This window comes from Chelmon rostratus, chromosome 3 (assembly GCF_017976325.1).
Source record: "Chelmon rostratus isolate fCheRos1 chromosome 3, fCheRos1.pri, whole genome shotgun sequence".
Lineage (NCBI taxonomy): Eukaryota > Metazoa > Chordata > Actinopteri > Chaetodontiformes > Chaetodontidae > Chelmon > Chelmon rostratus.
Genome location: NC_055660.1, coordinates 6,710,942 through 6,722,299, shown reverse-complemented (window position 1 = coordinate 6,722,299; position 11,358 = coordinate 6,710,942). Strand labels below are relative to the sequence as shown.

The 11,358-nt window shown below is 42.0% G+C and overlaps 3 protein-coding genes across 4 annotated transcripts; 1 reads left to right on the top strand and 2 right to left on the bottom strand.

Moving 5' to 3' along the window:
- Positions 1–395: 395 nt before the first annotated feature.
- Positions 396–1,232, bottom strand: LOC121604210 (proline-rich protein 18-like). Its single transcript, XM_041933662.1, has one exon. The coding sequence runs from the start codon at positions 1,230–1,232 to the stop codon at positions 396–398; it is 837 nt and encodes a 278-aa protein (XP_041789596.1).
- Positions 1,233–2,169: 937 nt separating this feature from the next.
- Positions 2,170–3,313, bottom strand: LOC121604779 (lipopolysaccharide-induced tumor necrosis factor-alpha factor homolog). Its single transcript, XM_041934381.1, has 4 exons — positions 3,218–3,313; positions 3,014–3,139; positions 2,395–2,569; positions 2,170–2,287 (listed from the first exon to the last, which is right to left on the bottom strand). The coding sequence occupies exons 1-4, from the start codon at positions 3,270–3,272 to the stop codon at positions 2,170–2,172; spliced, it is 474 nt and encodes a 157-aa protein (XP_041790315.1). The 5' UTR covers positions 3,273–3,313.
- A 764-nt stretch (positions 3,314–4,077) lies between these two features.
- On the top strand, positions 4,078–10,784 carry arpc1a (actin related protein 2/3 complex, subunit 1A). 2 transcript variants are annotated; one of them, XM_041934365.1, is made up of 11 exons: positions 4,078–4,383; positions 5,105–5,198; positions 5,497–5,601; positions 5,879–6,101; positions 6,725–6,832; positions 6,986–7,089; positions 7,203–7,311; positions 8,317–8,392; positions 8,485–8,678; positions 9,760–9,850; positions 9,935–10,784. In XM_041934365.1, the coding sequence occupies exons 2-11, from the start codon at positions 5,135–5,137 to the stop codon at positions 9,971–9,973; spliced, it is 1,113 nt and encodes a 370-aa protein (XP_041790299.1). In that variant the 5' UTR covers positions 4,078–4,383; positions 5,105–5,134; the 3' UTR covers positions 9,974–10,784. The 2 variants fall into 2 exon arrangements, with proteins under 2 accessions (XP_041790299.1, XP_041790300.1); XM_041934366.1 differs by lacking the exon at positions 4,078–4,383 and adding an exon at positions 4,388–4,496.
- Positions 10,785–11,358: the final 574 nt, after the last annotated feature.

Genomic DNA, 11,358 nt, shown 5'->3' with positions numbered 1-11,358 from the left:
CACATTTCAGTGATCCCTTGCAGTTGTGCTGCATTGTGACTTTGAAGTGGATTAACTCGGATGTTCTGCAGATAACCCAGTGAGCTGTGATGCTCAAGTTTAAAAATGTGATTTATTGGCAAAATATGATCCGTATTTGACATTTACTTCCCCCCTGACTTGGAGAAGAAGAGGGATCAAAACAGGAACAGAACATTTTATGAACTCAGTTCCTGTCACCATGAATATCTTAGCAGGACTGGGCCCCTTGACTTATTGATCCTAGAAGCATACACAAAAGAAGCAGAGCACCGGTAACACAAGCACATATTCAAACAGCCGTAAGACAACACAGAAAGAGAAGCTGCGGTTCATTCTCAGGTTACAGGCTGACACACCACTGAAGCTGTACTTCTTCAGAAACTTTTCACACTGCTTACACTCTTATTCAGGCTGTGTCCCACTGTCACCGGTGTGTTTTCCAACCCACGCAGCCACTCTGTACATTTCAGCACCACACGCTCATCCACACCATAGTCCTCCTCTTCCTCATACTCCACATCATCGTACTTGTGTTGCTCGTTCAGAAGTGAGATTTTCACGATCGAGCTGATGTCTCCCAGCTCAGCATCGCTGCTGTTTTTAGCAGTGACTCTGCTGTTTGGTGTGCTGTGTCTCTGTGTTGCTGCTTGATGCCTTTTAGAGACCTTTTCCCTCCTTCGCCTGGAATCTGACGCGCTTCCAGATACACCGCCTCCGCTTCCTGCGTTCCTGGATGCTGAATGTTGATGCCTCTCACTGTTCCTCCGCTGCAGCAGCAGAACAGCCTCAGGTGTGAGAGTTAGTGTGAAACGGGCCTCCTCCTGATGCCTGGCCCTCGTCTTCACCTCTGCTTCGTTCCTCACAGAGCTCTGGCTCGTGTGTTTGTGCTGCTCTGTCTTAGACAGAGACTCGCCGGAGCTGGAGGCAGGAAAGCTGTCTGTTTGTGATGAAGGCAACAATCTGTCCCTTCTCTTTGCATGCAGCTCTGCACTTGACACACCTTTGGCGGTTGGCAGATGACTCCTGGGTTGGCTTTTCTTCCCCAGCTGCTTGAGGTTTGAAGCCAGCCGCTCCTTCACTGAGCTGCCTTTGTCATCTCTTTGGACCTTTGTCTTGGCCACAGTAGATGTAGATGAAGTGTTGATAGGTCTCTCCTTCCCGGTCAGTCCTGACACAGAGCGTGCAATTGACACAGGTGGGATGAATGGCATTTTGGCAACACACAGGATCAAATATGAGAGAAGCTCAGTTTTGCTGTTGAAGTGCAGGAAGAAAAAAGAAGAGTGCACCAAGGAGGAAACCGATTTACTGAGGAGATACTCTGGCGCATCCTCGGCCATGCAGGGGGTCAGGAGTGAGTTGCTGCTGGGATCCACCAATGCTCATCCACCCTGGAAGGACAGACATCCTGACAACGTCTTATACCTAAGCAGCAGGAGGGCGTGGCACGGCACGGCACGCCTCGAAAGGCATTTATGACCTCAGTGGAGGGGAATGAAGGGTTTTGCTGCAACTCAAACGCTCATTACTCTGAGGCTCAAAGATCTAAAATAGACCCACACCTTTAATCCTCTGGTGTCATCAGTGAAGGCACGTTTACTACACACAGCAAGTACACATGCAGGCTTAATCCACACAGGTTGTTTTAATGACTGCAGAGAAAATCAGGCTGGAATCAGTATACATGGCAAAATGTAGAATCTGTGGAAACCAAGTCTAACTTAATGTGAAACTTTACTCTTGACTTTAAATTAAGCAGTTTAAAAAAATAATAACTCAAGGTTTCACTTACTAGCTTTTCTCACAGCATTCAACTGCATCTCATGGTCTTCATCTACAGATGGAAAAAGCTAGTAAATGAATCTTAAAGTTTTCTCTTTTTGTTCAAATGATAATTTAATTTGCATTTTTTTAAAGCAAAATATACATAAATGACTCATATCCAAGCTTAGCATTTGTTCCTGTTGTGTGCTCTTCTTTTATAAGACAGAAAACATTGAGATAAAGATTGCCACAGAACACATTTATTTGATATATAAAAAAAATTACAATAAAGTTAAAAATCCACATTTTTTGTACATTTAAACATATACATCTATTTACTATAAGTTATTCTGACAAACTGCAATAGCCAGCCTGAACGTCTGTTCATTCACAACATGTCTTCCTGTGTATGTGGAGGACCCGTCGACAGCGAGGACAAGTGTGATAGGCGTCCTTGAAATGGTTCACAAATAGTGGAATCAGGCAGCACCCAAGCAGCAGCCTGTGAGACAGAGATCATACATCAGTCTTTGCCTTTTGAATATGTGTATCTGTATGACTGATAATTAATTTAAGCAGATTTAGCTGTTTGAATGAGTCTCTCCTCACCCGCACAACACAAACAAAAGACACATGAGCCACGCGTGGGTCCCGGCTCGGTAGGTGACCTGCGTGGTGACCTGAGTCTGACAAGATGGACACGCTGTCAGAGCTGGAGAGCGATACAGCTCCGTTTCATAGCTCACAAACTTCAGCCTGGGAGTGGCTGGAGGGAGAGCAGACACTAGAGAGGAGACATGGACAGACAAAAAAGAAAGCTTATGTTCAAAATGTAGCATTACAATTTCCTCGTGCTATCATAAAACTAACACTTAGAGGCCTTAGCATTACCTAATCAGTCCTGTTTGAGAGGCTGGACTTGAAAAGTATTATTTATTACAAAAAAACGTGCCAATTCTATTTTTATGTAAAATTATGCAAATAATAAAGTGTGTTCAAAATCTTTCTGAATAATATTTTTTTTTACATTTTTGCTTGTTATCTTACTTCATGTTAAGAGCAAATCTAAACAAACTATCTAAAACAACTCTACAACCATCACCTCCCAACTTAAAATGACTTGCTAAAAATCTACGCTTGAGTGTAAAAGGGAGAGGACATCTCTAAATTTTGAACAAAGAAAAAGTGACATATTCAAAATGGAGGCAGACGTTGAGTGAGCATGTACCTGGCAGAGGTGACTGAACTTGGGTGGAGCATCCAACTCCAGGAGAAAAAGAGAAGGAAGGAGGCGGTGGTGGAGGGCTGAAAGGTGAGTGAACATGGTAGATCCTCACATCGTGCCCTGTTTGATCTGGAAAAACAAATACAAGTTTCTTTTCACTGTGAAAATTGAACCCGTATAACCAAGCAGGTTGAAAGGGTTATTTACCTGGTAAGAAGTATGCTGGAGGTGTAGGAAATGGTACCTCCACTTTTGACTCCATTGAACAATTTTGTGATGTGCCACAGAAAAAGCAAGAGTGAGAATCTGATGTGTTTTGATGTTTGCAGCCAGCAGCAGTTCACCTGTAGGTCTCCCAGGTGTGCTGGAGAGGCACTAATTGAAACCTCTTCTGATTGGTTTAAGAATATATTACCCACAAGTCAACAGCAAGATGATCTTTAAAATGAGGCAGATGTGATTTGGAGGTCATTTTAATTGATCCCATGGCATCCCAATATTACTGACTTCCTTACAACCTCCTCTCTGAAAAAAAAATCCTTTCCTCTTCCTGTATGATTGTTAGAGGCTGACTTTGATCACTGCTATTGTACATACAAAAACAGACTTCACTGAAATTCTACAATTCCGGAGCTGAGTTCTGTGGTAGATGATTAAAGCTTAAAATCATCATTGAATTTCTCAGTGGCATCAAGCAGGTGAAACAGCACATACAGGCAAGGAACATATGCAGATTCACCTTCTTGGGCCCTGTGGGTGAAAATGGGTTTGTGGGGCCCCTATTAAATCCCTAAATAAATAAATAAATAAATCAAACTGCCATAAATCGACTGTAAAGGTGTGGCTTTCAGGGCCCCTGGGAATCTGTGGCAGTGTTCCTCTCGCCTGATTAATACCGCAGCCTTGATTGCGAATCACATGTTTCCCGCATCTCATTCACTTTATACATGACACACTTGCTGTACAGCAGTTTTGTAGAAAGCTATGTACTAGATAGTGGTGTTTTGTAACCGGTTAGTCCACTTTGTATGTTTCTATTTGAGCCACTAGAGGAGCTCTGTCGTGCTCGTCGTAGTTGGTGTGTGAGACTTCGATGTGAACGAGGATTTTCAGTTGAATGTAACAGCTAGCGTGATGATGCTAAGCTAGCTGTCAGCCAGGCATCCACAGGTTTTGCTGCCGAGTTAGCTACCGGATGCTCCCGGTCGTATCCTACTGGCCGTCTTGACATTCCCTCAACATTCTTGGACGAATTCGTGTCGACTGACCAGAGTCCGCGAATTCGGGTCCATTCCTGATTTAACCTTTCCCCGTTAGCGTAACTCAGCTTGCCGGCTAACGAGAGTGCACCCTCGGAGAACCGGACTGACGAGGTAAATTAGCATGAGGGCTTGCGGAATGTACGGCGAGTGGTTTAGCTATCATCGGGAGTAAAGGCTTCTCGTCCGAGGAAAAACCGGGGTCTGATATAGAAGGAGGCCTTGTGGTAAACGCGTGGATAGCAACACGTCTATATATTTCTCAAAAGACCAATATTTTTGCCAGGCCTATCTAACGCCGGTGAAGAGTTAGCCTTAGCTAGCAATTTGATTGCCTTGCTAGTAACGTTAGTAAGGTATTGCTAGTGTTAATGATTTAACGTTACCGAGGAAGGCAACTAACCTAGTCACGATAATGTTACAGTAGCTAGCTAAACAAGACAGCTTGACTTCATAAAAGTGTTTAATTTAGAATGCCACGGTAAAGAAATTGACACTGTGGTCAAAGTAAGCTGCTAATGTTAGCTAGCTCGGCAATATTATTTTGGCTAATGTTAACATTGGCTAGTTGAATCAACCTTCTAGTGTTTTGAATGATTGGGTTTAGCTAATGTATCCACGCTAATACGGCAAGCTAACGGCTGGAATCCGAATATTCATACAATTGAATGAACAGTTAACTGCTCGTCCCATTTGATAAGTGATCGGAGTTTTTAGATACGCTGTCATCTGTGGAGTTTTAAAACCCAGCGAGGCTAAGTTCAGTCGAGCTGTTCGCTCAGGATTTCTATTCTCGCAAGTTGCTGAACTTTTGTTTTGCTGTGTGACTTCGCAGAGTTCCACTTAAGGACCACACCCAGACAAGATGTCCCTTCATCAGTTTCTGTTGGAACCCATCACCTGCCACGCGTGGAACCGCGATAGGACACGTAAGGCTCCGGTGTTTCCTCCTTCATTTGACTACCACTTGCACAGTGCATACTAGTTAAGAAATAAAGTTATTGTTTGCAGTTAATGCCTTTGAATATAAATTACTATAGTGTATGTTTAGGAGATCAGGATTGTAATTTCAAACACTTTCGTTCCACTATTTGTTTGCAGAATTTGTGAACTCTTTCATTGACTTGTCCAACTTGGTATTTGACAGATACCAGAAACTGGTCAAGCTTGTTTGTTATCTGTACTTCCATCCTACAACCAGCTGTCTTGTTTTGTTTTTTTCCACAGAAATTGCTATCAGTCCTAATAACCATGAAGTCCATATCTACAAGAAGAGTGGCAACCAGTGGGTTAAGACCCACGAGCTGAAGGAGCACAATGGACACATAACAGGTATTTAATCAGACTGCTGTAGGCATTTTTTAAAGCTTGTCGTTTATAGGTTGTTAATGTGATATATCAGTCGTCTTCTGTGTTTCTATAACTACCCACAAACAAATGTGTCTGTAATGGTCATCAACAAGAGTTGACACACATTTCATACACATGTATGATTCTCAGTTATCCATCTTTATAAAAGCTTATTCGCGTCGACAAGGTGCCGTCATAATTCATTTCATGATTATTGCAATAGTCAGTCAGTAATTACATAGTCTCTGTTGCGTCGTAGGTATTGACTGGGCTCCCAAAAGTGACCGTATAGTGACATGTGGAGCAGACCGTAACGCCTACGTGTGGTCCCAGAAGGAGGGGGTATGGAAACCCACACTGGTCATCCTCAGGATCAACCGGGCTGCCACCTTCGTCAAGTGGTCTCCTCTGGAGAACAAGTTTGCAGTTGGTAGTGGTGCGCGACTCATCTCTGTCTGCTACTTTGAGTCTGAGAATGACTGGTGAGACTATTTGTACGATCATGAAATTTTGCAAATGTATCTGCTGACAACAAATGTGACTATAGACATAAGATTATGCTACTAAATGTTGTGATTGGGAGTGTTAGTTATTTTTGTGCTGAAGTATACATTATGTTGTCATGTTTTTAAATGCGCATTGCAGTTAGATTGTGTTATTTTTACCTTAATTTTTGTCCATCTATAAAAGTCACAGTAATTACTAATTTATTACATTGGGACACAAAAACAACCCTGAATCTGTACCTGCTGTTATCACCTGATTTAAAACCAAATTATCCTGTTCTCAAATGAGTGATAATGATCCCCTTCAATGCTCAAAAGATTATCTTCTCCAGTACTAATCCGTTCTGTTGCACTCATTGATTTTCCTGTGTGTAATACATCTGTCTGTGTAACCAGGGTTGCCTAATTCTTCACCTTAACTTTTGTTTTGGCCACAGAGAAATTGTGTTAAATTGAGAAAAGATAATAAAGCACAGTTCAGTTTTTCTGAGCTACACTCACAAATTCATGCATCTCCCATTTGAAACATATTGTAACGTTTGTTGATCAGATTATTTCATCATTGAATTTTTATGTTTTTCGCATTTCAAATGCTTCAGGTGGGTGAGCAAGCACATCAAGAAGCCAATCCGCTCCACCATCCTCAGTCTGGACTGGCATCCCAACAATATCCTGCTGGCTGCTGGATCCTGTGACTTCAAATGCAGGTAAATGTCGTTATCTAGGCTGAATCTTATGGGGCAAGAGATGAAGATTAAATGATTGCAAACCTGCCAACATTCTCTCTCCTTCTTGTGCTTTCTGTTCTGTTTTTTTTCTTGCCTTCACTCTCCTCACCCCCCTCTCTCTCTGGCCTCCAGGGTGTTCTCAGCCTACATTAAGGAGGTGGAAGAGAAACCAGGTCCCACACCCTGGGGCAGCAAGATGCCATTTGGGGCTGTGCTAGCAGAATTTGGAGGAGCAGGTCTGTATCTGTGTCTTAATATGTGACAATAAAAATGGTCTTACGTATGACTTGCTGTAACCCTTTAAACTAAGCCAGATCTGCCTTTTTTTAATGCACTTTGTGTCTGTTAGGTGGAGGGGGTTGGGTCCACTCTGTCTCTTTCTCAGCCTCTGGTAACCGCTTGGCCTGGGTCAGCCATGACAGTACTGTCACTGTGGTGGACAGCTCTAAGACTGCCAGGTATAGTCATTTCTACCCACAGAGGGATCTTGTGTATGGTTGTAACCAGCAGGTTTCTCAGATGCCTTGAGGAGTTTTTGTGTAAATAAACAAAAGTTATGTTTGCATTCAGTGTTGCCAACCAAAACACATTGTGTGTCTATTTGCAGTCTAACAAATGGGTTGAATGCATTTCCTTCCTCATGAAACCTCTGCAAAGCTAAATTTTATAGTATTTTAAATCCTGTATATACAGCCAGTTTTACTAGAATGCAGTCTTTAACACTGCATTCGATTGCACATTGCTGAAATTCTTGGCATGTTACCATCACCCGTAGATTGTTGGAATAGTATAAAACCATTGGCAGGAATGAGTGTCATGTTGCGCACGTGCGTCCTCGTGCATGAACAGAAGATAAACAAATGATGCAATGGGTGCAAGCGTTAGTACACTCAGTTCACTGGGACTGGAGTTTGCCAGTTGCAAAGTTGCAGTGATGATGAGATAATGATGGAAATGCAGAAAATATTGGCCAGTAGGATTTACATGGAAGATGACTGAAGTTTCAGCTAATACAAGTGGAAGAAGATACCTTAGAGCTGGACCTGGCACCTTTTGTTTTCACAGCAACTAAAAACAGAAAAGGAGCTAAAATTTGTATCCTCTTAACCAAACACATCATGTTAAAAAAGCATTCCATCACATAAAAAAAGGATATTTACTAAATTAATGTGGGAATAGATTTCGGTATATTCTCTGTGCATAAACCATGGTTTGTAATCTGATGATCTTCTCACAGCGCCAATAAAGTGAGAAAGATAAACTCCAGGTGAACCAGCTCCGAGGTTACACTTACATAATAACATGCTGCTGTCAACAAAGTGCAGGTGACATGAACTGAGCAGGCGTGATTGAGACTGAAGTTCTGACTGGAAACCTGCACACGCTACTTTCAAAGTACAATAAAATCAGTTGAATCTCAAGAGTAAAATTAATTTTTTTTATGTGTGTGTGTGTGTGTTTAGTCCTTCACAGCTGAAGACGGAGTTCCTTCCTCTCCTCAGTGTCATTTTTGTTTCAGAGAACAGTCTAGTCGCTGCGGTAAGAATGACACATACACACTAAAACATGTCTATGCACAAATTCACAGTAAATAAAGAATGTTGTTGTAAATCTATGGATTGTGTCTTTAGGGCCATGACTGTTGCCCCATGCTGTTCCGTTGCGACGATGGTGGAACGCTGACATTTGTGTCAAAGCTCGACCTCCCCAAGCAGAGTATCCAGCGGAACATCTCTGCCATGGAGCGCTTCAGGAACATGGACAAGCGAGCCACCACCGAGGACCGCAACACTGCCCTGGACACACTGCACCAGAACAGCATCACGTAAGTCCCGCTAACTGGGATCAGTGAAGCATAGTGCATTTTCATTCTTTCATTTGCGATACTGGCAGCTGTTACATTTGTTTAGGTTTTTAATCAAATTTGATGCAACAAGAGTTTGTCAAAGAGTGAAGAGTTTTAGTTTTTACAGTTTTCACAGTTGTTGACATTAGAAAAGTGTCCATGTGCTTTACCTTATAAATTGGCAACCGGTGGTACTTTATCCCCTAGAATAGATGTTGCATTATGTAACAAAAGTATTGGCTGGAATAGATGCAGTAAAAATAAAACAGTGGAAGCTCAGCAGAGCTCTGCATTCAGGATATGAATTGTGTTATTATTCCTATTCTTCTTTAATAAAAAAAACAAACGGACTCTGCAATGAACAAGTCAAACCTCAGTGTATACCAGAGTACTTTTAGAGAAGTACAGTATATAGCCTTGTGTTTAAATGAAGATTTGCCTGTTGTGTCGTGTTTCGTCTGTTTACTTGGGTAAACAGTTTGGTTTAGTATTTCTCAGCTTACCTTCCTGTTAGTGATGGTGGAGAAAAAGTTATACTTGTGAGCTGATTTGAATTTAAGCACTGGTAAGATTAGTTCTGTCCAGAGATATAGATTTAGTCTTTTCTTAAGGAATAGTTTGACATTTTAGGAAAAAGGTCAGTCGCTTTCTTGCCAAGAGTTGGACAACTTGAATCCACTTATATCTGTACGGTCAATGTGAAGCTACAGGCAGCAGCTGATTAGTGTCAGTTAGCACAAAGACTGGAAGCAAGCTATCCAACAGCTATCCAAAGCTAATAAAATCCACTTACCAGCTCTTCTAAAGCTCGCCTTATTTTATCTGTACATAAACTGAAATGTAAAAAACAGCATGTGAGTATTTGGGCGTGCTGACTTTCAGTTCTGCTAACAAGACTTCTTTTTCAAAATGTCAGACTTTTCCATGATGGATCGGAAGTTTGTTTTTACCGTCACACTGTTGTCATGGCAATATTATACTAATATCTATAATATACAATTTTATAACTACTTCACCCCTTTTAAAACTGTCTATATGTGTCTACATGTCTGGTCTTTAGCCAAGTGTCTATCTATGAGGGAGACAAAAGGGATTGTCGCAAGTTCTGCACCACAGGCATCGATGGAGCAATGACCATTTGGGACTTCAAGGTACAAACACACAAAGCAGCCACTCTCTTCATACATTCATTTTCTCTGATCAGCTCTAACTCTGTTGTGTGTTTGCCTCCTCAGAGTCTAGAAGCTTCTATCCAGGGTCTCCGCATCATGTGAAGAAATCTTGTGAACGAATGAAGAGACGCTGCGGCCTCACTTCTCCCCCACGGCTCAGCCCATACTCCTCCCTCCTCTCCCCTCTCCACCTCACCCCCTCCGCTCCTGCGACGCAGCCAGTAACATACATAACTGACCACCTTACCGAGTGTCTGCTGAAGCACTGATCAGACCGTAACACGCTCTTGTGAGCGTGTGCCAACACTCTCGCCTGCACACTAAAGTACATGCATACACTACACACACACACACAAACACACTGAGCTGACGTGTGACATCACTGTTGATTTTTTTTCTTTTTTGTCTGTTTTTAAATGAAGGTTAACCAGGTGTCAAAGTGGGAAGGTCCTCTGACACGTATTAAAACGTGACGTGAAATGTGTGTTTTTATGTTCTCTAACCTCCTGTACCAAAAGTTGAACTCTAAAAGGTGCGTTTTACCCAAAAGTCAGACTGTATTTCACCACAGATTAACCTCAACATGATCTCTGAATATCAATGTTTAGCAGATCGGAGGACGTGATGCTTTACTTCCTGGAGTATAGTAAATATTCTCCAGCAGGTGAAGCCATTGCTAAGATTTGGACCCAGGTTATTGACACTCTGAGGCCATGTTGCTGGTTGGCTGTAGAGAGCTGTACAGGATCTGATGGTGGAGAGAGAAAGCAGCTGTCTAAACTGTGCGGAGTCACAGCTGTCCAGCACTGGGCTCTGTAGCTACTACACTAAAACCACACAAGATGGAGGATTTCTATGTAACTGATCATGAGGTAGACATGAAATAAAGATGAAATACATTTACAGTACACAAGTCACTTGACTGTTCTCTTCCTTTGTCTTTGCATCGAACAGACAGTTCCCTTTAGTGCATGTGTTGTGCTTGTGTTTGTTTTTCTGAAATCTGCAAGCCATGTTTGTGCTTGTGTATTTAAAAACAAATTGTCAGGCAGGTTGTAGTTGCAGTTTGTCTGCTGTAGATTGGTTAATCCCTACATTCACACATTTTCTCTGCTAGAAAGGTTTGTTTCCTGAAACTTAAGATGAGAGTGACTGTAGATGCTGTGCACGAAAGCCGTATGAAGTAACCGCTGATTCTTTACAGACTTATTCCAGAATGGCTTAAATTACATAAGGAGGTAACTGGAGAAGAAACCCTAAATCTTCAGGACTTCTTCAGGTCTTTTTTTTTTTTCTTTTTTACAGTATTTCTTCATTTTGAACAAGACTAATTGTCTACAGCCTTGCTAGTAGCTCTGTGTAGCTGTACTTGCATACAGCAGTGCTTTGAGCTAAATGCTACCGTCTGGGTGCCCACAATGACAATACTAACATGGTGATGTTTAGCAGGTATAATGTTTAACATCATGTTAGCAAGCTAACATTTG

What these genes read in the sequence shown, in the direction of transcription:
- LOC121604210 (XM_041933662.1), bottom strand. Translation starts at nt 1,232, where the DNA reads ATGCCATTCATCCCACCTGTGTCAATTGCACGCTCTGTGTCAGGACTG.
- LOC121604779 (XM_041934381.1), bottom strand. Translation starts at nt 3,272, where the DNA reads ATGGAGTCAAAAGTGGAGGTACCATTTCCTACACCTCCAGCATACTTC. An exon ending in TCCAGCATACTTCTTACCAG is followed by an intron (nt 3,140 to 3,217) that starts GTAAATAACCCT and finishes TTGTTTTTCCAG; the next exon opens with ATCAAACAGGGCACGATGTG. An exon ending in AGTTCAGTCACCTCTGCCAG is followed by an intron (nt 2,570 to 3,013) that starts GTACATGCTCAC and finishes TCTCCTCTCTAG; the next exon opens with TGTCTGCTCTCCCTCCAGCC.
- arpc1a (XM_041934365.1), top strand. Translation starts at nt 5,135, where the DNA reads ATGTCCCTTCATCAGTTTCTGTTGGAACCCATCACCTGCCACGCGTGG. An exon ending in GTGGAACCGCGATAGGACAC is followed by an intron (nt 5,199 to 5,496) that starts GTAAGGCTCCGG and finishes TTTTTTCCACAG; the next exon opens with AAATTGCTATCAGTCCTAAT. An exon ending in AGAACAGTCTAGTCGCTGCG is followed by an intron (nt 8,393 to 8,484) that starts GTAAGAATGACA and finishes TTGTGTCTTTAG; the next exon opens with GGCCATGACTGTTGCCCCAT.